Source organism: Oncorhynchus tshawytscha, linkage group LG16 (assembly GCF_018296145.1).
Source record: "Oncorhynchus tshawytscha isolate Ot180627B linkage group LG16, Otsh_v2.0, whole genome shotgun sequence".
Classification (NCBI taxonomy): domain Eukaryota; kingdom Metazoa; phylum Chordata; class Actinopteri; order Salmoniformes; family Salmonidae; genus Oncorhynchus; species Oncorhynchus tshawytscha.
In genome coordinates this window covers 41,512,606-41,539,588 of record NC_056444.1, presented here as the reverse complement: position 1 = coordinate 41,539,588, position 26,983 = coordinate 41,512,606, and the positions used below count along the sequence as shown (strand labels likewise).

At 42.3% G+C, this 26,983-nt stretch overlaps 1 protein-coding gene across 2 annotated transcripts; it reads right to left on the bottom strand.

Moving 5' to 3' along the window:
• Positions 1-1,883: 1,883 nt before the first annotated feature.
• Positions 1,884-23,179, bottom strand: LOC112215680 (ubiquitin thioesterase otulin). Of its 2 annotated transcripts, none has more exons than XM_024374916.2 (8): positions 23,037-23,179; positions 8,224-8,474; positions 8,003-8,091; positions 7,053-7,159; positions 6,799-6,942; positions 6,348-6,479; positions 3,886-4,155; positions 1,884-3,286 (listed from the first exon to the last, which is right to left on the bottom strand). In XM_024374916.2, the coding sequence occupies exons 2-8, from the start codon at positions 8,370-8,372 to the stop codon at positions 3,017-3,019; spliced, it is 1,161 nt and encodes a 386-aa protein (XP_024230684.1). In that variant the 5' UTR covers positions 8,373-8,474; positions 23,037-23,179; the 3' UTR covers positions 1,884-3,016. The 2 variants fall into 2 exon arrangements, with proteins under 2 accessions (XP_024230684.1, XP_024230687.1); XM_024374919.2 differs by having other exon boundaries at positions 3,886-4,149.
• Between the last annotated feature and the right edge of the window lie 3,804 nt (positions 23,180-26,983).

Below are 26,983 nucleotides of genomic sequence, written 5' to 3'. Positions count from 1 at the left end.
GACATAGCAGACGGAGTCGCATAGAGCGAAGTCCCATGCAGAACACTAGGATGTGAGATGTTGGCTAATCTACACCTCAATTAGGCTGATAGAAATCCTCATTACGTTGAATTTTTTGTTTATTTTTTAAATTTGAGGGTAACTATTTCTATATAGGCAACACCAGGGGTATTCCAACAAGAACCCCAACGACAGCGTTTCCCAAACTCGCTCCTCGGGACCTTAACGGGTGCACGTTGTATAGTGTTTCGGGCAACAAACAAATTTGGGAAACTGCCTTACGAGTTCTGGAACCAGCTGGTTTTCTTTTCTACCTGATAATTAATTACACCCATTTGAAATCAGTCCCTAATTAGAGGGGAACAATGAAAGAATGCAGGGGAACTGGTTTCGAGGACAAGAGTTGAGTTTGAGGGGCCTGCAATTCCTCGTTTTGAACTTCTAACTTGAGTGGAAAGGGTGTGGGTTCGTGACCACACGAGCAGCCGCTCACCAATTTGACAACTCGATTGCAGTTACACCTCTGACGTCGTCAAAACACCGGCTATGCGGGAGTCGGGTATCGCTGGTTAACACTTGATCTGATTGAAATACGAGCTTTACATTTTGCACAGAGTACATTTCTGATACGATAACATAAACTGTCTGGTTTTAGAATTTAAACTTTCAGCTCTATCAAATGTCACATTTGGAGATCTAGTTAATGAAGCCTATTGAATTTATTGGAGAAAAAAAAAATATTTGCCCAAGCTTATTATTAGAAGAGAATGCATCAGTGATTCCTATTTCCTGCAACTTTCTGAAGAGGCTAAGGCAATGCCCCTGTCTGTGTGTGTGCAGTGCATGTACACTACATGACCAAAAGTATGTGGACAACTGCTTGTTGAAAATCTCATTACAAAATCATGGGCATTAATATGGAGTTGGTCTCCCCTTTGATGCTATAACAGCCTTCCCTCTTCTGGGAATGATTTCCACTTTGAGATATCAGCTGATGTACGAAGGGCTATATAAATAAATTTGATGTTTCCACTGCTCCAGAGTCCAATGGGGGCGAGCTTTACACCACTCCAGCTGACGCTTGGCATTGCACATGGTGATCTTAGGCTTGTGTGCAGCTGCTTGGCCATGGAAACCAATTTCATGAAGCTCCCGACGAACAGTTATGCTGACGTTTCTTCCAGAGGCAGTTTGGAACCCGGTAGTGAGTGTTGCAACCAAGGACAGACAATCGACACATTTCAGCACTCGGCAGTCCCGTTCTGAGATTGTGGCATACCACTTTGCGGCTGAGCCGTTATTTCTCCTATACTTTTCCACTTCACAATTACAGCACTTACAGTTGACCGGGGCAGCTCTAGCAGGGCAGAAATTTGACGAACTGAATTGTTGGAAAGGTGGCATCTTATGACGGTGCCACATTGAAAGTCACTGAGCTCTTCAGTAAGGTCATTCTACTGCCAATTTATGTCTGTAGAGATTGCATGGCTGTGTGCTTAATATTTCTACACCCGTCAGCAATCAATGTGGATGAAATGGCTGAATCCACTAATTTGAAGGAGTGTCCACACACTTTTGTTTCTATAGTGTATGTCTGCCACTTTGTTATTATTAGCATTACTAACAGCTACACAATCTTCAGGTAGCTGGAAAGACTAGGGCTACATTCAATCAGACCTGTTTTAGCTAACATCCACATTGGGGTTGTTTTGATTGTGTCCGAGGTGGAACTTTGTTAGAGATGTCAAATCCACAAGTGGCTCCTGGCATTATACTGTACCTAAAGCAGACATTGCCATTGGCTGCACGGAGTCAATCCCATGCAGCCTTGTTTACAAATTAAAATACTGGAATGTGAAATGTAATCTACACCACAAGTTGGATAGAAATCATTATTTTATTAATTTAATTTGAGTATAATTATTTCTATACAGCCTACTATTTCTCGTGCTGAACTCTGAATTTTATTTTGACAAGTTTAGCCATTTTATTCATATTTTAAAGGCATCTTATTTGGCCAATAAATAGATCAAAATAATAGAAGACTATTGAAACATTGACACACAGTGAATAAAAAAAGAAATTGAACAATGTAGAAAAGCATTTACCCAAGTGGTATAATCAGTGTTACCTTAATCTTTCCTTGCTAAATGGTCTCTGGGCAGCAATTGCCAATCTTCACCCCTATTGCGGATAAATAACTTAAGGCAACATGGAGGACCAAGCCAGGTTTCCTATCTGGAACCCAACTGAGGCTGGTGGTTTAACAATGAACCTGGAAACAGTTGCCAGTATCTGGATGTTGCAACAACGCACAATGTTTTTCTCCAAGAGCACCTTGGTTAAAGGCAACATGTTACATATCGAAAAAAAGATCACACCTTCAGTCAAGTGCATAATGGCAAAAGCAGAGCCCAGGCATGCCTTTGACACAGGGACAAATGATCAAACAATCTCCTCTGTATTCTAGTTTAAGCCCATCTTCAAATACGTTATTGCTAGTGCTAACCTTACGATTGTCTCAAAATGCAAGTGTACCGGTATATCATGTTTTACATTTTTTTAAATGTCACAGCAAAAACTGCTATCAAAATGGTTTCAGTGTCAAACAATGTCAAAGTTAAACCCTTAACATGAAGTAGTAGTCATCTGTTCTATTTTAAATGACGTGCTGTGAGGTTTCAACTTCTGCTTACTGTAGTTTGCTCTGGTCACCTTTTGCAGGATGGTTAAGTGTCCATCTCTCATGCAAGTGGACATCTGACAGACACCATTTACACCTGATATTAAAATGCATCGCGATGGTATTGTGTGATCTGACGTTGGGCCAGTAACCGAAAGGTTGCTAGATCGAATCCCCGTGCTGACAAGGTAAAAACCTGTCATTCTGCCGTAGTCATACTCCAAAAGCTATTTTTAACTAAGTGTAAACTGTCAATAAGCATTAGTCTTCTTCCAGTCAACCTGAGGAGCCTTCTGACATTATGGCCCTGTGTGCATGCCATGAGCTTTTTCTTCAGTGGCAATCAGCCTGGGACTTAGAGTCCAAACAGTCTGGAGGGACGTCCTCTGGGATAGCAGTGACGTCTTCTGGGACTTGGAGTCCATTGTGCTGGCCCACTGGGACGTTGTAGTGGCGGTCATCCTCTGTGACCAGACACACACAAGGCCAGTCTTCCTTATGGTCATCAGGATAATAGGTGACAAACTCCTCGGTGTCTGTCATGTACAGCCTGTAGACCTGGATGGTGCACTGCAAGGCATATCCGAGCAGAAACATCTCTACCTGAAGGAACCAATGACATACGGAGTTGATGCTTTAAAACATAATTATTACACACTGTATTTAAAAACAGCCCATTAAGATTTAATGGGAGTGTTTACGTTGTTCAGTATCCACTTTGAAAATGAGCTTTTATCAGTAGAAACCTCTAAAAAAAGTATTGTTGTGTAATACATTCTTCCCCGAGACACCGCACTGATGATAATAACCTTCAAACCAAAGTTAAAAATGTTTTGCTCTGGCTTAAGACCTTCCCAAGAAGGTCACTGAACAATTCACAGACCCGGAGGCTTAGAGTGGACAGCTGTTAAGTGGCAACAGAACAGATGGTGCGGTGCAACTGTATGCATGTTAGGCATTCAGGGTTTGGTTTGTGGGAAAGCTGCACTCCCATTCTACTGCATCCTCCTGTTTGTGATTTACCACCATTTAATTGAACAGGGAACCATGAATGTGTATTCTATAGTCATACGGTCACAACTCTGGGGTGAAGTTTCCCCTAGGTAAAAGATCCAGGATTATCTTTTTCCCGATCCTAACCATTAGTGGGGAAAATTCTAAATGGACTCAAATCAGCATCTAGGGAAAACTTCAGTGCTCACCTGCTCTAGACCCCCGCTGAAACCCACTCGACTCAGGTGGTTGGAGAGGAATGTGCGTGGGCAGTCGGAAGAGTCGCGTGCATAGAGCAGCCAGCAAAAGACGGGCACGTCCCCTCCCTCTTGCATGGTGGTATGGAACTCCGACGCCCGGACCAGCATGAGTAGCTTCAGGGCCTCCAGCAGCCCCAGTTCCTCCTCCCCTCCCTGGAACACACTCTCACACAACCGCTGTCTCTCCTCCATGCTGGAGCAGCCCACCGCCGCCTGCCACTGGGCACAACACACAGACATGTCACATACTGTCAACATTACTGTGGCTGGAAATAATACACAGCATGTATATTGAATTATTGCCCTTTTCTTGACTCCAATTCACACACGCACTTACTGTCATAATTAGTGTAAACCATATTGAATATTCAACTTTTGCTCTTTTCACAACTGCAATTCATGACTTTCACTGTCAGTTTTCACCATAATACAAAAAGGTGACAATGTGCATCATTTTCCCCTTAGTTGGCGATGCTAGGGTACAGCTACCAACCATTTAAAACGACAGGAGTCTTTGAAGTGTAGAGTGTAATGAACAGAATTTTTCAAGAGCTGGAAGATGCTGTTAGATGCCAGCCTCTAACTTTTGGCAGAGGTCTCAAGTCTACGTCACACATATGTATTCAACTGTTTCCTGAAGACTGAGGGTCCATCTATCCTGTCTCCAATCAGATGGGTTCAATAAGACACAGCAATCCACAAGGAAGGGTACAGTTGTTGCAGTATACCACAAACTATCCTGAAACTGCCATTAAAACCCTCTTCTATATGGCCATAATTACAACCATAAGGATTGGGAATCAGCAACTTCTCCATTGACAGTCTCAGAAGGACATCAGTGTTTGATTGTTTAAACTAGAGAGCACAGTACATACAGTTGAAGTCGGAAGTTTACATACACCTTAGCCAAATACATTTAAACTCAGTTTCACAATTCCTGACATTTAATCCTAGTAAAAATTCCCCGTCTTAAGTCATTTAGGATCTTCACTTTATTTTAAGAATGTGAAATGTCAGAATAATAGGAGAGAATGATTTACTTCAGCTTTTATTTCTTTCATTACATTCCCAGTGAGTCAGAAGTTTACATATACTCAATTTGTATTTGGCAGCATTGCCTTTAAATTGTTTAACTTGGGTCAAACGTTTCAGGTATCCTTCCACAAGCCTCCCACAATAAGTTGGGTGAATTTTGGCCCATTCCTCCTGACAGAGCTGGTGTAACTGAGTCAGGTTTGTATGCCTCCTTGCGCACACACACTTTCAGTTCTGCCCACACATGTTCTATAGGATTGAGGTCAGGGCTTTGTGATGGCCACTCCAATACCTTGACTTTGTTGTCCTTTGGAAGTACGCTTGGAAGACGCATTTGCGACCAAGCTTTACCTTCCTGACTGATGTCTTGCGATGTTGCTTCAATATATCCACATCATTTTCCTCCCTAATGATGCCATCTATTTTGTGAAGTGCACCAGTCCCTCCTCCAGCAAAGCATCCCCCACAACATGACGTTGCTTCACGGTTGGGATGGTGTTCTTCAGCTTGCAAGCCTCCCCCTTTTCCCTCCGAACATAATGATGGTCATTACGGCCAAACAGTTCTATTTTTGTTTTATCAGACCAGAGGGCATTTCTCCAAAAAGTACAATCTTTGTCCCCATGTGCAGTTGCAAACAGTCTGGCCTTTTTTATGGCGGTTTTGGAGCAGTGGCTTCTTCGTTGCCAAGCGGCCTTTCAGGTTATGTCGATATAGGACTCGTTTTACTGTAGATATAGGTACTTTAGTGCCTGATCATCTCTAGGAGACAGAACGGGTCTCCTCCCTGAGCGGTATGAAGGCTGCATGGTCCCATGGTTTTTATACTTGCGTACTATTGTTTGTACAGATGAACATGGTACCTTCAGGAGTTTGGAAATTCCTCCCAAGGATGAACCAGACTTGTGGAGGTCTACCATTTCTTTCCTGAGGTCTTGGCTGATTTCTTGATTTTCCCATGATGTCAAGCAAAGAGGCACTGAGTTTGAAGGTAGGCCTTGAAATACATCCACAGGTACACCTCCAATTGACTCAAATTATGTCAATTAGCCTATCAGAAACTTCTAAAGCTATGACATCATTTTCTGAAATTTTCCAAGATGTTTAAAGGCACAGTCAACTTAGTGTATGTAAACTTCTGACCCACTGGAATTGTGATAGTGAATTATAAGTGAAATAATCTGTCTGTAAACAATTGTTGAAAAAATGACTTGTGTCATACACGAAGTAGATGTCCTAACCGATTGCCAAAACTATAGTTTGTTAACAAGACATTTGTGGAGGTGTTGAAAAACTAGTTTTATTTTCTTCAACCTAAGTGTATGTAAACTTCTGACTTCAACTGTATGGCTGTGGAAGGAAAACATGGGCGGTACCCTGTTCTGGAGGAGTTCCATATAGCGTTTGAGCTGTTGGACGGCGTCTTCGCTCCCATCCCCCTGTCTGCACTCCGAGGGGAACATCCACTGGCCAATCAGCCCCTCACGTGCCTCCAGCTCCTCCGCCCACTGTGGAGAAGCAACAGGGTCCTATTCATTATGCACCAAACGGAAGAAAACAGAAACGGGGAGGGAAAAACCTGAACTTTTCTACCCTAAAAATGTGCTAATTTTAGTTCTGTTGCAAAATGTTTTGCTACAGTGTGTACTAATGAATACAACCCAAGATGAATACAATAAAACTAACGGCAAGCCACACTGACCATCAGCTGATGTCCACTCAACTGTATACTTGGACTTCCACTGAATGTACAGACAGTATGAGGGCTAGTGACTTATAGAAAAGTGTCACAGTGTAGTCAGCATTAGTTACACAAGCATGGTGTACCGTGGAGATGTGTTCGACCTGCAGCCAGACAGGAGGCTGGGTGCTGGTGGAGAGCACCTGGAAAAGAGTGGCTCGGAGGGCACAGTAGTTATCGCCTCTCACCCGTCTCAGGCTCTCAAACCTCTGAGACAGCTTAGTGTAACCCTGGGACCAGACAGGAAGAGGGATCTAGGTGAATCGTGAATGATTTATAAGAATGTCCAAAATATTTATTTGAAAATATGAAGATCATAATAACTGGCTAATCAACTGACCTTTCTAATAAGGGTACTTTTGGTAGTGTTTCCCTTCCACTCACTCTCACTGTAGGACAGAATATCCAGCATCGGCTCCAGACTGCATCGGTCCTCAGCCTTCGGAACTGAGATATGGAGAAGAAAGTGAGAGGTTGCAAACTAGAATGGTTTCAAAAATATTTTGGGGTATACCATTTAAAGGGCCAATCCACAGTTGAAACAATAAGAGGGCACACCACCTCTTTTTTTTGGTAAAAAAGCTGACGGATGGGCCTGGAGAAATGTATGAAGAAGAAATAGGAGCTGAGATGCAATAATTGTTCAACCGACATTTAGACGGCCAAGCTGTCTTCATCGGGGTATAATGACAAACACTGCGGGTTACTAGTTTATATAGTTTGGAAAGACACACAGGTATCTGTAATAATGGCAGCTGTGGCATATATATAAATAAATAAAACATGAATGGATAACATACATTCATAGATACAATTAGGCTACATAGGCCTACAAACATGATATACAATGGATAACACAATCACAAGAATGGCTTCAGATCAAACTCGACGTTGAGACCGAAGGGAGCGAGTGCTTTAAATTAAAGATCCAGGAGGCCACTCGTTTTAAACAAATTGTCAAGGTTACCTGGAGAAATGTAGCCACAATCAAATTCAGACAGCACTGCGGATGCATGGACTGATCAATGATATAATTTTAACTATGTTGAGGATATACCATTTTAATTGTTTTTTTTATTACATTTACAATGTTTACTAACATTGAAATAAAACAAGTTTATATTTCCTGGGTTCTGACGGGGTGTGATCGTACCATTATTCAAAATCTATGGGATCATATCATCCATTTATATGTAAAACAATTGATCTGACAAATGCAGATTCCCCCTTTAAGGAGACACTTCTGGAAAACAATTCTGGAAAAAATGTAATGATCTGAAAATAACTGACATGTGCTTTCAAACAGTGCCCCCGATCCTGCATGTTTGACTGGCCCTTGGGGGAGATCTTCAGCTCCTCGATACAGGTCTTCCTCCTCACTAAGTGGAAGATATTTAATTGTTAGTTAATGATAATGTAATTACTAAGAAACCCATTTTGGCTTTATTGTGTGACATTGACACAGATCTGAGGTCAGTTGTGAGGTAATACAAAGCAGGACTCTGACAAACCTAACTCCCAGATCCTCCACAGGTGGACGATATTCCTCCCTCACATCAGCTAAGGTGCTAGGCCCCTGGTGGGCCTCTTCTTTTGGGTCCTCCTCCCCTCCCATGGCCTCTGCTGCTGTAACATTCTTCTTTCTCCTTTTCCTTTTCATCCTTCTGTTCCTGGCAGTTCTTCCTCTAAGAGGTCTTCCAAAGATGGGACTTCAATCAATCCACATTGGATATCTCCTTTATCGTCCTCATACGAGTTCTGACTGGAGAGAAAAGAGTGGATAAAGCCATTGTATGAAGTGCACGTTTTTGCGCATCACGTTATACAGGCAGGAATCCCACCGTAAACTTCATTATAAGATATTTTTCATGAAAATAACCTCTTCTGTCATGGTCTTATGTTGTTACACCACATTCCTCTTGTACAGTCTGGCCTCAGGCAAGGCATAATGCAAGTAGTCTAATGTTAAACTCCAGAAGAGTAAAAAAAGTATGTTCACAGGAGCAAACATTATGGAACATAGATCAAATTACAATCATGATAATGGTGAGAAGCCAAAGACAGATTTCAAAAGGCTTTTCCGGAAGAACAGTGATTTAAGATTGTAAACATGCTCTATGCTGCATTGCTATACCTCAAGAGTCCACTCTGACAGAATAAATCATTCCTTTCGCTCACTCAGTTCACTATTAAAATAGTCATGGCATTGATGGCCATGATTACACATTTATACACGGTCATATAGGAAACCTCAGTTGGAGGACTACATATTTTTTGATTCACTTTTAAGAAATGTAGGACAGTGTCCTTTTCACATTACAGCTCATCTCTAAATTGAAATTAGGGATTTTTTTTCAACACCTCAGATATTACTTTTACGGTCTTTGGATGCCCCCTAATGGTGGCAAATGAGACAAAAAAACTGCTTTGTTGTAGTAAACTGTACTTGTTAGTAATTGACAAAGACTATTATATTAACATGATACTCAATTGACCGCTCTAACAATGGAAATACATGTCCTCGGTGATGTAAGGCGGCGAGATCAGGTGGGACCATTCTAGCCAATGTGAAGGCAGATGCGTGTTTGAACAACAGGCCATAGAGATAGAGGGCTCATCTTTGCGTCTGTACCATTATAGCGCCTGACAGCATGGGCAGCGCCATTGAGGCAATCTGCATTTTAAAGTAGTCAATTTTCCTTCTTCATTGGCCGATTGCTCCTAACTCATAGGCATCCCCACCCTGTTGACTACTTTAAAAATGGTGGAAGCAGTCAATGGCAATGTCCATGTTAAAACAGGTTATACCCATGAATAGTCCTCTCTTTGACAACATGCACAACTCTGATATTAGATGTTTTCAAATGTTGCCAAAATGCCATGTGCGTCCACTTTATAAATCAGTGCATTTGTAACAACCTAAACATGACCAGACTTATTTACGATCAAATATGCCTCACAGTAGCAATTACATTTTCTGTTGATCAAATTCGACACTCATTGACGTCATACATAAATTCCTCACTCTTGCGTCGCCTCTTCCTTTCCGGTACTGAGCTGTATGGCAGAGACACAGTAGGCACGTCTCTCCCCACTAATGCGCACCGACTCCCGCCAATTCGCGTATTCATTGATTCAATAACCACGTTTCGATCTACCAGTTTATGCGAGTAAAGTCATACCCTATATAAAAAAAATACAACTTACAAAAGCTGTGATGGAAACGGGACGTTTCAGTATAAATGCAGACAGAATGTGTTCGATATGGTGGGATCTCAGTGTTGGTTATATTCATTATGTGAGAAATGGAAGTGGAAACGCCTTTTGGAGCAAATATTGATCATATCGAATTAAAGTGGACGCCGATTGTCCCCCCAATACGACTCGGAAAACCATGCAGTTTATTAGGCTACAGATTAAAAAGTGATTAACTTCACAGGGTGGCGAAAGTGCAGTGATGAGTTTGATGTTTCAATTCTGGTGACATAATCGATGCTTGACTGCCATTTGACAAATATTCTCCTTTACCCATAATCTCATAATGTTGACTAGCCTACCCGCATTGTATCTCCGAATTGTTGTCTATAGTGTACATGCCAAGACCACAGTAGGCACATTTGCTTTTTAACGCAACAGTTTGTGTGACAAAACCATCACACACTGATTTTTATTCTCAACAAACACCACTGATTGGAAAACGTGAACATTCTTTGTGCAGATTTTATAATATTCACATCAAAATCTGTCACCAATTGGATGGAGACCAGCTATTGTGTCAATTGTGTGCCCTTTGACAATGTTTATACATTCCCAGTTAAATATATAGGCCTACTCAGTATTAAAGTTACCGTTAATACCCGCATTTCCCCAGTCATTTTAGAATGTTAGTGTTACGGCAGGTAGCCTATTTTAGAATGCACTGGGTGAGGAAGCAGGTGATACAAGGTGTAGGTGTCCCGGTAAGAGGACAAGGATAGGAGAGAGACTTGAGGATCTGGTTTAGCTCCCATTTGTTCTCCCCGAAACAATTCCATGTGTGTGCGCGTTTAAAAAAAAGAAAAATCTGCATCAATCTTTCATCAGCAAACTTCATATTGTATATCATAGGCATAATACCAATATTCCTTGTCATTCATATTTCAACAATCTCAGAGCCAGTAGCCAAACTACAATTATAATCAAAATCATTATTTCCATTACATAATTCTTTACCCATAATTTCCAAATGCATTTACAAAATAGATTAATTATAAATGTAAAATTCGATCAATTCGATGCATATCCAACATTACTATCATACATTCTAACGCAAATCACAACAGTGGGTCTTTAAATGCACACTGAATGACACAAATTAAAAGGAAAATGTAATGTGAGTTTTAAGAGCATGGATAATCTGTAACTGTCTTTTAGTTCAAAGGTACTCAGGTACTTAACGGGTAGCTGCTTTTAGCAACGCGGGTGTATTTACATACACTAGCGTTGCTCTCAATGGTATTTGGGTTGAACAAAAACAGTCCGAATGGCACACGTGTTTTTCTGATGCTGATTAGAAACACGGGATTTCAGTCTTGGACGGGTGTTTCCTGACCGATTCTGCGTTTGGTTAATGAAGTTTGTCCCCCATGAGACAATTTCACTTCTTCAAAATCACAGGAATTCGTCGTTTATGCCTAGGATGTTTTAGATCTAACTAAGGTGTGTGGTGGAGTATTTATCAAGTTTTTAAAAAATGCACGTGTTGTCTTATGTAAACAAAGTCCGAGCTGCTGGGCAGGTCTGTCTCGCTGTCTATGCTATTGGATAGAGAGCAATCACCGCAGTTGTTCACCCCATGTAAGTGGGCATATGGACAGTTTAAAATCAAAACCCAACCTTCATTTACCTGTTGACGCACGGATGTTCCAGACTACATTTTAGGCGAGACTGACTTCACCAAAATGATCCCATTTACACTTTGTAGTCTGTTAAATGCTGCTTTTGTAAAAACCAAACATAATTGAAAGCAATGCTAGTTTATGTAAATTACACCCGCGTTGATAAAAGCAGCTAGGTAACGGGTTGGAGGTGCGCTCAGAGGTGCCCACAATTAAAGGGACAGTTCCCTAAAGTATAAAAAAATGAGAGCCTTTCCTACAGTTTGTTTACAGTAATTTCTGTTAATTCATTGACTATATTACATAGTGCCTTGCGAAAGTATTCGGCCCCCTTGAACTTTGCGACCTTTTGCCACATTTCAGGCTTCAAACATAAAGATATAAAACTGTATTTTTTTGTGAAGAATCAACAAGTGGGACACAATCATGAAGTGGAACGACATTTATTGGATATTTCAAACTTTTTTAACAAATCAAAAACTGAAAAATTGGGCGTGCAAAATTATTCAGCCCCCTTAAGTTAATACTTTGTAGCACCACCTTTTGCTGCGATTACAGCTGTAAGTCGCTTGGGGTATGTCTCTATCAGTTTTGCACATCAAGAGACTGACATTTTTTCCCATTCCTCCTTGCAAAACAGCTCGAGCTCAGTGAGGTTGGATGGAGAGCATTTGTGAACAGCAGTTTTCAGTTCTTTCCACAGATTCTCGATTGGATTCAGGTCTGGACTTTGACTTGGCCATTCTAACACCTGGATATGTTTATTTTTGAAACATTCCATTGTAGATTTTGCTTTATGTTTTGGATCATTGTCTTGTTGGAAGACAAATCTCCGTCCCAGTCTCAGGTCTTTTGCAGATTCCATCAGGTTTTCTTCCAGAATGGTCCTGTATTTGGCTCCATCCATCTTCCCATCAATTTTAACCATCTTCCCTGTCCCTGCTGAAGAAAAGCAGGCCCAAACCATGATGCTGCCACCACCATGTTTGACAGTGGGGATGGTGTGTTCAGGGTGATGGGCTGTGTTGCTTTTACACCAAACATAACGTTTTGCATTGTTGCCAAAAAGTTCAATTTTGGTTTCATCTGACCAGAGCACCTTCTTCCACATGTTTGGTGTGTCTCCCAGGTGGCTTGGGGCAAACTTTAAAGATACTTTATGGATATCTTTAAGAAATGGCTTTCTTCTTGCCACTCTTCCATAAAGGCCAGATTTGTGCAATATACGACTGATTGTTGTCCTATGGACAGAGTCTCCCACCTCAGCTGTAGATCTCTGCAGTTCATCCAGAGTGATCATGGGCCTCTTGGCTGCATCTCTGATCAGTCTTCTCCTTGTATGAGCTGAAAGTTGAGGGACGGCCAGGTCTTGGTAGATTTGCAGTGGTCTGATACTCCTTCCATTTCAATATTATCGCTTGCACAGTGCTCCTTGGGATGTTTAAAGCTTGGGAAATCTTTTTGTATCCAAATCCGGCTTTAAACTTCTTCACAACAGTATCTCGGACCTGCCTGGTGTGTTCCTTGTTCTTCATGATGCTCTCTGCGCTTTTAACGGACCTCTGAGACTATCACAGTGCAGGTGCATTTATACGGAGACTTGATTACACACAGGTGGATTGTATTTATCATCATTAGTCATTTAGGTCAACATTGGATCATTCAGAGATCCTCACTGAACTTCTGGAGAGAGTTTGCTGCACTGAAAGTAAAGGGGCTGAATAATTTTGCACGCCCAATTTTTCAGTTTTTGATTTGTTAAAAAAGTTTGAAATATCCAATAAATATCGTTCAACTTCATGATTGTGTCCCACTTGTTGTTGATTCTTCACAAAAAAATACAGTTTTATATCTTTATGTTTGAAGCCTGAAATGTGGCAAAAGGTCGCAAAGTTCAAGGGGGCCGAATACTTTCGCAAGGCACTGTACATGTTCTCTTCTCATTCTCATAGTGGAAACGTACATTGTTTGGAGAGCTCAAACTGTAACACTTGTGATAAAGCTTTGGTTTATTCAAATATTTTTTTACCAGTTCTGTCCATTTCTTCATGTTCTTAGTTTGAATAATGTTCAATTGTAAAATGACCAATACATACATTAACAGAAATGTAGATTACCAAATGACTGAGATTAACAGTACATTTACAGTTTAAATCGGAAAGTATTTCAGGCCCCTCAACTTTTTTACAGCGTTATTCTAAGATGGATGAAATTGTTATTTTCCATCAATCTACACGCAATACCCCATAAATGACAAAGCAAAAACCAGTTTCGAAATGTTTGCAAATGTATAAAAAAAAGGAAGAAATAACTAATTTACATAAGTATTCAGACCCTTTACTCAGTACTTTGTTGGAGCCCCTTTGGCAGGGATTACAGCTTGGGTATGATCGGGTTAGTGTTTCCTCACGGCCATATCACCATGTCACAGCGTTGTTTACGGAAAACAAGAGGCGATCACCTGTGCTAATTAGTTATCCGCATGTTCCGAGCACCTGTATGGAAGCATAACTCGGGAATTGTAATTTCGTCAGCTGGAGGCACCCATAGCTGTATGAATCTGTGCAAAACTGCAACAGTAAGTATCTTTTATTTGAAGGATTCTTTCTCGCTGATCAAAGAAAGTGCCACATGTTTCAAAAGCCATAACAAGCGATGATTCGTCGGGATTGTAGCTCACACAAGGCAGTCGTGGGCAAAGCTAATGGTTGAGAACTGTAGGGAGAAGGAAGAATCCAGCATAGTTTGAGGGCCAGGTTAGCCCAATATTGGACTAAAGAAGGGTAACGTTACTCCTTAGTCCAATGACCTTACATGTTCTGTTTAATAAAGGGCGAATTGGCACTGGAAGCCAAAATAGTCAAATACTCTAAACATGAATCGGTTTTCAATTGCGGTACAATTCTACCAGGGCCGGGCCGCTCATTAGGGCGTCATTTTCTGAGTTAAACTGACCAAGATGTACCTCCAACAACACATAAAACGACACATAATTCTTCCCAAAAACAATGACAATTTCTCCCCACCAGTGGTATTTGGCCTTTTTAGGTGGGCGCTGATACCGCCCTGGGATAAGCAGTGCTCACTTTATGCAAGGACACCAAATATTTATCTTGTCAATTCCCAGCGTGGCTCACCATGGTGCTGTTGGAGAGATCATCTCTGCAGCGCTCCACCAATATTCCGCCAAAAAAACAAATCTAACATAAATCATGTAGCAGATATCATATGGTAGAAAGAGTATGTGCCCTTTTCTGTAGCCTACAGGCTGGAGATAAAATGGATGACAATGTAATGAGAAGTAAACTTATTACATTCGGTTTCTACGGTCAAATAGCCTAACCTAAATGTTGCCCAAACAACAACAAAAATGTGGTGATATGTTAACAAACATCCTAAAATCAGGACAGGTCAAAGTAAAATGGACAAATCAGGCTACTCATAACTGATGTCAGGACTATCATCCCGTGAGCTAAATTGTCATAAGTGGTTTCATGCTTGTATATGTCAATTTTTTACAAGCTGATCATAGCTAAAAGTATACCTTTGCATTTCCTGCTTTGGCAAAAAAATAGGCAATGGATAACTCCTCTTGATAAAGTTGGGTAGCTGATTCAGAGAATTTAGCAGGCGCTATCAACAAAGATCAGTGGGAAAAAGGTGTCGGACTAACATTACTTCCTGCACACAGTTGCCCGGAGTGACTTGACAATGGGCCAAACAAGCTGTAGCTAGCTACAAACCAAACGGAAAAGACATGCTACCGTGAAGCGTTCATCTATCTATCTATCTATCTATATATATATATATATATATATATCAGTAAGAGTGGCAACATTCATATTATGTTTCTAATTTAGTCAGAAAGTCATCTTCATTGCAAGATAAAGCATACTGTTAGCTAGATAGCGAACATTAGCTTGCCAGCTAACATTACGTGTATGATCTGTGTAGTAATATTATTCATATCTCAGAAAGCCATCTGCATTGCTAGTTATAGCCTAATGTTAGCTTTAGCTAACATCGAACCTAGTTGGTTAGCTTTAGCTAACGTTACATGTAGATTCATACTCCAGCATTTCATGGATGGTGGCTAGCTACTTACTGTATGCCAATTATTTTGTACTGTAGCTATGGGTGGGATTATGGTTCATTGTTTAGCTAGCTAGCTACCTGTCTAGACAAAAGACTACCTCAGAAGAGAAGGATTACATGACCGATAAAGTTAGCCAGGTGTGTCTGGGGGTTATTATTAATCCAAGATGGCGTAGCAGTCAGACGTCTTTTATCCTGTTGTGTCCCTTGTGTATATCGTTTTACATATTTTTCATCGCATATCCTTTAAAATATTTTGCTAAACCTCATCTAAATACTCTCCTGCAACCCGCCTCACCCAATGTGGCGTGGATCTGCTTTTTTTTCATAAAGTATTTATATTTACTTCGGATCTGGAATCCCTCAACTGAAGCTAGCCAGCTAACTACCAGATATCAGTCAGCAATCGATTGCCAGCGGTCATCAGCTAACCTTCAGCTCGGAAAGCTCTCGCCAGTTCGAACAACGTGACTCTAACCAGAGCATAACGGGCCTGTTATTTTTATCCCCGGATTCCTACCGCAAACTGAACATTTTCATCTGGATCTTCACAACTAGCTAACCGCAATCCCGGATGACTACTCCTGGCTAGCGTTTCCATCCCAGAGCAAGCACCAATTTAGCTTGAAGCAAGCCCGGCCAGGGCTCCTGTGCTACCACCGAAGCATACTCCTGGGCTACAATATCGGCCTGCTAGCTACCTAGAGCTACTTGCAACCCTACTAATTCCATGACTGGTCTATCGACGTCCCCCCCCCAAAGGCTAACTTTCTAGCCCCTGCTATCTGCTTGCTTGCTAACCCGGTCTGCTAACTGCTAAACTGCCGGGCCCTGGTCTGCTAACTGCTAGCTTGCCTGCCCGGTCTGCTAAATGCTAGCCCTTGCTAACTTGCTAACCCGGTCTGCTAACTGCTAGCTTGCCCTGGTCTACTAACTGCCAGCCCATGCTAACTGCTTGCTTGCTAACCCCGCCTGCTAACTGCTAGCTTGCCCTGGTCTACTAGCTGCTAGCTTGTTTAGCTCCGGCCTACTAACTGTTAGCTTGTTAGCCTGCTAACTGTCTGAATCGCCATGTCCCCAGCCAGCCCAACCACTCACTGGACCCATATGTTTACTTGGCTACGCATGCCTCTCTCTAATATTAATATGCCTTGTCCATTACTGTCCTGGTTAGTGATTACTGTCTTATTTCACTGTAGAGCCTCTAGCCCTGCTCAATATGCCTTAACCAACCATGTTGTTCCACCTCCTACATATGCGATGACATCACCTGGTTTAAACATCTCTAGAGACTATATCTCGCTCTTCATTACTCAATGCCTAGGTTTACCTCCAATGTACTCACATCCTACCTTACCTTTCTCTGTACACTATGCCTTAAATCTATGCTATCGTGCCCAGAAACCTGCTCCTTTTACTCTGTTCTGAACGTGCTAGACGGCCAGTTCGTATAGTCTTTAGCCGTACCCTTATCCTACTTCTCCTCTGGTGATGTGGAGGTTAATCCACGTCCTGCAGTGCCTAGCTCCACTCCCACCCCCCAGGTGCTCTCATTTGTTGACTTCTGTAAACGTAAAAGCCTTGGGTTCATGCATGTTAACATTAGAAGCTTACTCTCTAAGTTTGTTTTACTCACTGCTTTAGCACACTCTGCCAACCCAGATGTCTTAGCCGTGTCTGAATCCTGGCTTAGGAAAACCACCAAAAACCCTGAAATCTCATTGCTAACTATAACGTTTTCCGCCAAGATAGAACTGCCAAAGGGGGCAGTGTTGCAATCTACTGCAAAGATAGAAAGCAATACAGAACTCTGCAGGCTAAGTCTGTACCCAAACAATTTGAGCTTCTACTTCTAAAAATTCACCTTTCCAGAAACAAGTCTCTCACTGTTGCCGCTTGCTATAGACCTCCCTCTGCCCCCAGCTGTGCCCTCAATACTATATGTGAACTGATTTCCCCCCCATCTATCTTCTGAGCTCGTGCTACTAGGTGACCTAAACTGGGACATGCTTAACACCCCGGCCATCCTACAAACTAAGCTTGATGCCCTCAATCTCACACAAATGATCAATGAACCTACCAGGTACAACCCCAAATCAGTAAACACGGGCACCCTCATAGATGTCATCCTAACTAATTCGCCCTCCAAATACACTTCTGCTGTTTTCAATCAAGATCTCAGCGATTCACTGCCTCATTGCCTGCATCCGTAATGGGTCTGCGAACAAACGACCACTCCTCATCACTGTCAAACGCTCCCTGAAACACTTCTGCAAGCAGGCCTTTCTAATCGACCTGGCCGGGGTATCCTGGAATGACATTGACCTCATCCCGTCAGTAGATGATGCCTGGCTATTCTTTAAAAGTGCCTTCCTCACCATCTTAAATAAGCATGCCCCTCTCAAAAATGTAGAACTAGGAATAGATATAGTCCTTGGTTCACGCCAGACCTGTCTGCCCTTGACCAGCACAAAAACATCCTGTGGCATTCTGCATTAGCATCGAATAGCCCCCGTGATATGCAACTTTTCAGGGAAGTTAGGAACAAATATACACAGGCAGTTAGAAAAGCTAGGGCAAGCTTTTTCAAACAGAAATTTGCATCCTGCAGTACTAACTCAAAAAAGTTCTGGGACACTGTAAAGTCCATGGAGAATAAGAGCCCCTCCTCCCAGCTGCCTACTGCTCTGAGGCTAGGAAACATTGTCTCCACCGATAAATCCACTATAATTGGGAATTTCAATAAGCATTTCTCTACGGCTGGCCATGCTTTCCACATGGCTACCCCTACTCCGGTCAACTGCCCGGCACCCTCCACAACAACCCGCCAAAGCCCCCACCATTTCTCCTTTACCCGAATCCAGATAGCCGATGTTCTGAAAGAGCTGCAAAAACTGGACCCCTACAAATCAGCCGGGCTAGACAATCTGGACCCTCTCTAAAATTATCTGCCGAAATTGTTGCAACCGCTATTACTAGCCTGTTCAACCTCTCTTTCGTATCATGAGATTCCCAAAGATTGGAAAGCTCCTGAGGTCATCTCCCTCTTCAAAGGAGGTGACACTCTAGACCTATATCTATCCTACCCTGTCTTTCTAAGGTATTCGGAAGCCAAGTTAACAAACAGATTACTGACCATTTCGAATCCCACCATACCTTCTCCGCTATGCAATCTGGTTTCAGAGCTGGTCATGGGTGCACCTCAGCCACGCTCAAGGTTCTAAACGACATCATAACCGCCATCAATAAGAGACATTACTGTATTCATCGACCTGGCCAAGGCTTTCGACTCTGTCAATCACAACATTCTTATTGGCAGACTCGACAGCCTTGGTTTCTCAAATGGCTCGCCTGGTTTACCAACTACTTCTCTGATAGAGTTCAGTGTGTCAAATCGGAGGGCCTGTTGTCTGGACCACTGACAGTCTCTATGGGTGTGCCACAGGGTTCAATTCTCGGGCCGACTCTCTTTTCTGTATACATCAATGATGTTGCCCTTGCTGCTGGGATTCTCTGATCCACCTCTACGCAGACAACACCATTCTGTATACTTCTGGCCCCTCCTTGGACACTGTGTTAACTAACCTCCAGACGAGCTTCAATGCCATAACTCTCCTTCCGTGGCCTCCAACTGCTCTTAAACGCAAGTAAAACTAAATGCATGCTTTTCAATCGATCGCTGCCCACACCTGCTCGCCCGTCCAGCATCACTACTCTGGACGGCTCTGACTTAGAATACATGGACAACTACAAATACCTGGGTGTCTGGTTAGACTGTAAACTCTCCTTCCAGACTCACATTAAGCATCTCCAATCCAAAATTAAATCTAGAATCGGCTTCCTATATCGCAACAAAGCATCCTTCGCTCATGCTGCCAAACATACCCTCGTAAAACTGACCATCCTACCGATCCTCGACTTCGGTGATGTCATCTATAAAATAGCCTCCAACACTCTACTCAACAAACTGGATGCAGTCTATCACAGTGCCATCTGTTTTGTCACCAAAGCCCCATACACTACCCACCATTGTGACCTGTATGCTCTTGTTGGTTGGCCCTCGCTTCATACTCATTGCCAAACCCACTAGCTACAGGTTATCTACAAGTCTCTGCTAGGTAAAGCCCTGCCTTATCTCAGCTCACTGGTCACCATTGCAGCACCCACTCGTAGCACGCGCTCCAGCAGGTATATCTCACTGGTCACCCCCAAAGCCAATTCCTCCTTTGGTCGTCTTTCCTTCCAGTTCTCTGCTGCCCATGACTTGAACGAATTGCAAAAATCTCTGAAGCTGGAGACTCACATCTCCCTCACTAGCTTTAAGCACCAGCTGTCAGAGCAGTTTACAGATCACTGCACTTAGATGGGCTGTTTACAGCCTATCTACCTACCTCATCCCCATACTGGTATTTATTTTGCTCCTTTGCACCCCAGTACCTCTACCTGCACATTCATCTTCTACCATTCCAGTGTTTTAATTGCTATATTGCAATTACTTCGCCACCGTGGCCTATTTATTTCCTTAACTTACCTCATTTGCACTCACTGTATTCTCAACTAGCCTACATGGTTAAATAAAGGTTAAATAAAAATAAATTTAAATTACAGTCATCTTTTGTATTTCATGAACATGTGTACATGTCTAGACAATAGTGACCCATCCACTTAACTAGATATGGCTGGGATGGTGGTTATAGCAATTCTTTCACATGACCCATCAATTTAGACAAGTGTCTATGTAAGCATTATCTAATAATTATACAATATTTTTTATCTGGACATTTCAATGTCAGATCATATAGGCCAAGGACTAGATAGTGTATTTTTACGTGGAGTTCTCCCTTATTTTAGGCTACTACTTTCACCACTTTTAGTCTTTGGTTGTTTACCTTAAAGAGATGGGTGGGGCTAAGGCTTAAGAGGGTGTGAATTATGCTGAATAGGTGTAGGCAAAGAAGAGCTCTCCAGTAGCTTTACCAAAATATTCCAAAGGCCAAGTGAAGTTACAAGTTTATCAACTTTCAAAGCAGAATTATTTCCCCCATCTGCAGTGTATGATATACCATTTTGTAGCTAAGTCCAATGTAAAAAAATAAACATTTTAAAACACCATTACAAATTTTGCTACATAAAATTGAATCGAGGCGTTGGGTCAAATGGTAGGACTACCACAGATTGAATTTTAAAAATCAACCTAACTTCAAAATATGGAAAAATATGTATTTTAGGACGTCTGTTCAACGTAATTTTCCTTACTGGGACTATTCTAGTAAGGGCAACAATGTGTCTCCCCTAGGGCGGCAGAATGGCCAGGACCGGCCCTGGGTTCTACATTGAACAAAAATATAAACAACAATTTCAAAGATTTTACTGAGTTACAGTTCATATAAGTGAATCAGTCAATTTAAATAAATAAATTAGGCCCTCTATGCAATAGAAATCTATGGATTTCACATGACCGGGAATACAGATATGCATTTGTTGGTCAACGATAACATTAAAAAAAGGTAGAGGTGTGGGTCAGAAAACCAGTCAATAGCTGACCATTTGTGACTATTTGCCTCATGCACACATCTTCCAATAGAGTTGATCATGCTGTTGATTGTGGCCTGTGGAATGTTGTCCCATCCCTCTTCAATGGCTGTGCGAAGTTGCTGGATATTGGTGGGAACTGGAACACACTGTAATACATGTCGATCATAGGGCATCTCAAAACATGCTCAATGGGTGACATCTTGTGAGAATGCAGACCAATGAAGAACTAGGACATTAAGCTTTCAGGAATTGTGTACAGATCCTTGCGAATTGTGGCAGTACATTAGCATTCTGAAACATCAAGTGATGGCAGCGCATGACTGGCATGACAATGGGCAACAGGATAGTGCGGCGCAATTGGCCCAGCGTCGTCCGCGTTTGGCCACCAAGGATATCCTTGTCCCATCGTGCACTAGCAACTCCTGTGGCAGGCCGGGCACAGTGCACGCTGACAGTCGCCAGGTGTACAGTGTTTTTCCTCCGACACATTGGTGCAGCTGACTTCCGAGTTAAGTGGGCATTGTGTCAAGAAGCAGTACAGCTTGGTTGGGTTGTGTTTTGGGGGATGCACAGCTCTCGACCGTCGCCTCTCCCGGGTCCGTACAGGAGTTGCAGCGATGACAAGACTAACTACCAATTGGATACCACGAAATTGGGGAGAAAAAGGTAAGCAAAAATAAATAATAATAGCCATTGATAAACGACAGATTTGTACCTTGTCAGCTTGGGGGTTTGAACTTGCAACCTTCCAGTTACTAGTCCAACGCTCTAACCACTAGGCTACCCTGCCGCCTCCGTAACTTATGCCTGCCCATACCGTAACCCCACCATGTGGAAATCTGTTCACAAACCGCTCAACCATACAACGCCATCTACCCGGTACAGTTGAAACCCAGGATTCATCAACGAAGCGCACACATCTCCTGAGTGCCAGTGAGCATATGTCCACTGAAGTCAGTTACCACAACAAACTGCAGTCAGGTAAAGACCCTGGTGAGGATGACAAGCACGCAAATGAGCTTCCCTGAGACAGTTTCTAACAGTTTGTGCAGAAATTATTTGATGTTGTCCAAACCCACAGTTTCATCAGCTGTCCAGGTGCCTGGTCTCAGAGATCCCCCAGGGGAAGAAGACAGATGTGGAGGTCCTGGGCTGGTGTGGTCACCAGTCCGGTCATATGACAAAATAATGTAACAAATACAACACACACACGGACTGTACACTCTTAGCACAGTTGCAGCCGACAGCATTTTCAGTGGACACAAGTTTGTGACGTCTGTCTTGTTTACACCATTAACACAGGTAGTCAGTCCACTGTCTACCGTCTGTTTTCCGGAAACAAGCGATATAACATCGACTTATGGCCGTGTGGGAACACTAACCGTATAAAAGAGGTATCAAAAGAGGTATCAATCTCGCGGATATAAAGTCCTTATGACTCCAAACCCGTACCGCAAGCGATGTGTGTTAATGTTCAGATCGACCGTTGGAGGCTCTCGTTAACAAAACACCGCCCTACAGAAGACTGCTTCGTCCAATGACGTGTACTTGAACCGAGAGTCTTGATCAAGTGCTAGGTTAGCCTGTTCCCTTCCTTGTAACAAGTTAGCAGTTAAACTAGCATGCTAATGTAACAGTTTGTTACAAAAGCACCATGCCCTTCAAGACAAAACAGTTGCAGGCGCAACAGTTCAGAGTTCTAAATCTCTGACAGCTCAGGTTTCAGATTGTACTCCTAGCAGTCAAGACACAGTTGCCGCATATAGTAAGTATATATATATCCATGCTTGACGTACACTCGAGACATGTCTACTTACGTTTAACGCTTCCAAAACACATTCTACACAGGTGTCCCACTTGCAAAAATGCTATATAGCCACCAGTTGATAAATGCTGTGTGCACGTGTCTGATCAAGGTTTCCTCAGCGACACAAAATAAAGTACTTCCGCTTCATGGAATTGAGGAAATTGTCAAAATAAAAGTCCCCCACGTAACAGTAGAAAAGTGTCAATAAGCTGTATTTATTCATGATGTAATCAAAATAATTGACTAAACATTAACAGTGATCCATTGTTGTTCATATTTAAGTTACATTTGCATTACATTTGGGTTTTTAAAACATGTTGCCTGTTTTGCATTTTATTTTGACATTAATACGTGTCACATATCAGTTTGCAAACATTGTAAAAAAAAATATATATATATAATTGACTTAATAAAGCCGCATACAAACATGGTCTCTTTTTTGTTTTCTTGAGTAAGGCAGCTCCAAAATGCAGGTGTTTCAGCCTAGCTCAGTGCCTTCTGTAGTTGGGCCAGCCAGCAGAAAATACGGAGCCTCATGATTGGCTCACTGTGCTGTCACTCATGGGGACACTACGTCACCGTCAAGTCTAAGGGTAGAGCTCGAAAATTCAAGCCCCTTGGATGCTGCCATAGAGTTACATTAGATGTGCCCATCCATGAAAGCTCCAGGTCATTGGCCACAGATAAAATGACACCAAATCATGTTATATCTACAGTAGCTTTGATTGGACTGATCATGTCAACATCATACTTTCAAAATCATAGCTAGCAGTCATCATCACGAATCAAGTCAACAGTCTATTTGCAAATCTGTTTTAGTCCTTGTCATATGGAGAGAAATAATGATGAGAAACTATGGATCAAACGTATCTGTGCTCATTGGCCATTGGACAAGATTAAGGGTCTCTTTTCCTAGTTTAAAATTATGAACATTCAACATTGGCCATGCTGTCAATGAAGCATGATTTGTGCCGCACTAAAAACAATTGTAAACTCGGAACTGCAAAATCTGACTTCAGTGAGTTCAAGACAACTGGGAACTCTGGGAAAAACGAGCTACTACTGGGAAAATACGTTTTGCACTTTCATCCAACTCGGAATTGTGAATCCATAACTCAAGCCTCTTTCTAGAGCTACAACCTGAAGATCACTGAGGTCATCATGATTCCATTTTTTCTTTTTGAGTTCCCAGTTGTCTTGAAAGAACCATAAATCCAGAGAATGGCATACTTTGATGACAAAATGGATGATAAAATTTGCTCAAGAAGGACCGCCGCGCTACCTTTCTATTCAAGTGAGCACACTCCAACAAGGTCCAAAAATGTCCAAAAATGTCTTATATGCTATTGCATAAATGATGTAATATGCCAGGGAGATATGTATACTGTAGCTAAGAAAGTAATACTAAGTGTATGTTGTGTAGTAAGCTGTTAGTAGCCCATGTGCTTCACTCTTATAATTTGGTCTATTTTCACCTACTGTTCTGACTCTGTGGTGCACATGTAGCCTATAACCTGTTTTTGAGAAATGTAATCATAGAATATTGTAAGAGCTTTCATTGTCTGCTTATATAGCTCCTTTATTTATCCTACGGTTCTGACTTGGTGTACAGGGAGAGCACTGTAAGAATGGCCCATGTTCTGAATTCTGTCATTGTACATTTCAAAAGTGCTGAACAAATAGTTATAGTGACTACGTCCGTCCTAGCTCGCTCATTGTTGTCTTAATCGAAATTCCGGATTGCCTCATCCGCTTGTCGTCCCCTTATGCCATAGTTTGTACATCTCAATTGTCAGTAGAAACCACATTTGTTTAAGCAAGTCAGCCATATCATCTTTCTTTTTTTTTAAGGCAGTAAATGAGGCTGAATGAACTGTTTCGCTGATAGCCAGGTGTAGCAGTGGTAAGGTGTTTGGACTTCTGTTGGGACTCTGTGGTTGGGACAGCTTTATGTAGGGGTGGCAGGTAGCTTAGTGGTTAGAGTGTTTGACAAGTAACCAAAACGTTGCAAGATCAAATCCCTGAGCTGACAAGGTAGAAATCTGTCATTCTGCCTCTGAACAAGGCAGTTGAGGCTATTCCTAGGCCATTGTTGAAAATAAGAATTTGTTCTTAACTGAGTTGCCTAGTAAAATAAATGTAGGCCCTAAGAATTTGTGGTCACTGTTATAGTGCAATTAATGTATTGTTGTGTAGTGGCTTTGCTGGCATGCATCCCACATTTTTATTTTTTTGCAGCACCAATATTTACATGCTACAATTGCCACTGTATGCATTACATCTTGGCTTATAAGAGAAAAAACAATTATGTGTGCCAATGTAAAAGTGGGGTGGGAAGTACTGTAATGCATACAGGGTCTGTAGAATCTAAATATGGTGTCATTTCATGCTGGACTACTCTGCCCATTACATTGGCCACAATTCAAATCATTGTAAATGCATTAACATATTTTCTTATAGAGAAAACAATTTATTTGTGCCAATGTAAACTTGTTGATAATTACATTGGTAGAAGTTTTTGTGTTTTTTACTTCTTTTCACAGGTGGATCTAAGGACCCAGATAGATAGTGGGCACACAGGAGCAGGCGTTTACATTCCTGAATTTGATGTGCAGATATGTAGAAGACTAACAGATGAACTGTCAGTATACTCAGTTGAACTGTTGGCGATAGTAGTTGCCCTCCATTGGGTGGAGGACGTACAACCTGTTAGAATTATAGTATGCTCATATTCTCTGTCTGTATTGAATAGTTTATCTTCTGGTAAATCTCATAGGAGTGACCTACTATTGGTTCTTTGCTTCTTTGCTCACTTTGATGTGCCACTGATGTTCCACAATAAAGTGCCACCGACACGGCCCGCTCCTTCACCGCAGCCAACATGAGTAAAACATTTAAACGTGTTAACCCTCGCAATGCTGCCGGCCCAAACGGCATCCCTAGCCGCGTCCTCAGAGCATGCGCAGACCAGCTGGCTGGTGTGTTTACGGACATATTCAATCAATCCCTATCCCAGACTGCTGTTCCCACATGCTTCAAGAGAGCCACCATTATTCCTGTTCCCAAGAAAGCTAAGGTAACTGAGCTAAACGACTATCGCCCCGTAGAACTCACTTCCGTCATCATGAAGTGCTTTGAGAGACTAGTTAAGGATCATATCACCTCCACCCTACCTGACACCCTAGACCCACTCCAATTTGCTTAGCGCCCAAATAGGTCCACAGATGACGCAATCACACTGCACACTGCCCTAACCCATCGGGACAAGAGGAATACCTATGTATGAATGCTGTTCATCGATTAACACCATAGTACCCTCCAAACTCGTCGTTAAGCTCGAGACTCTGGGTCTCGACCCCGCCCTGTGCAACTGGGTCCTGGACTTTATGACGGGCCGTCCCCAGGTGGTGTGGGTAGGAAACAACATCTCCACCCTGCTGATCCTCAACACTGGGACCTCACAAGGGTGCGTTCTCAGCCCTCTCCGTACTCCCTGTTTACCCATGACTGCGTGGCCATGCACGCCTCCAACTCAATCATCAAGTTTGCAGACGACACTACCGCGGTAGGCTTTGATTACCAACAACGACGAGACGGCCTACATGGAGGAGGTGAGGGCCCTCGGAGTGTGGTGTGAGGAAAATAACCTCACACTCAATGTCAACAAAGGAGATGATCAGGGACTTCAGGAAACAGAGGGAGCAGCCCCCTATCCACATCGGGACATTAGTGGAGAAGGTGGAACGTTTTTAAGTTCCTCTGTGTACATCACGGACAAACTGAAATGGTCCACCCACACAGACAGCGTGGTGAAGAACAACTGTCCCAAAGTATGCTTGGAATATTTATTTCTTGCATAGAAGGACAAGTTGGCCAATATAATAAGTCAACTTTTGTACTATGAGGGACAGTATATTGACATAGGCGAGTGCTTTTGCTGTTCGTTAGGCCTACTCA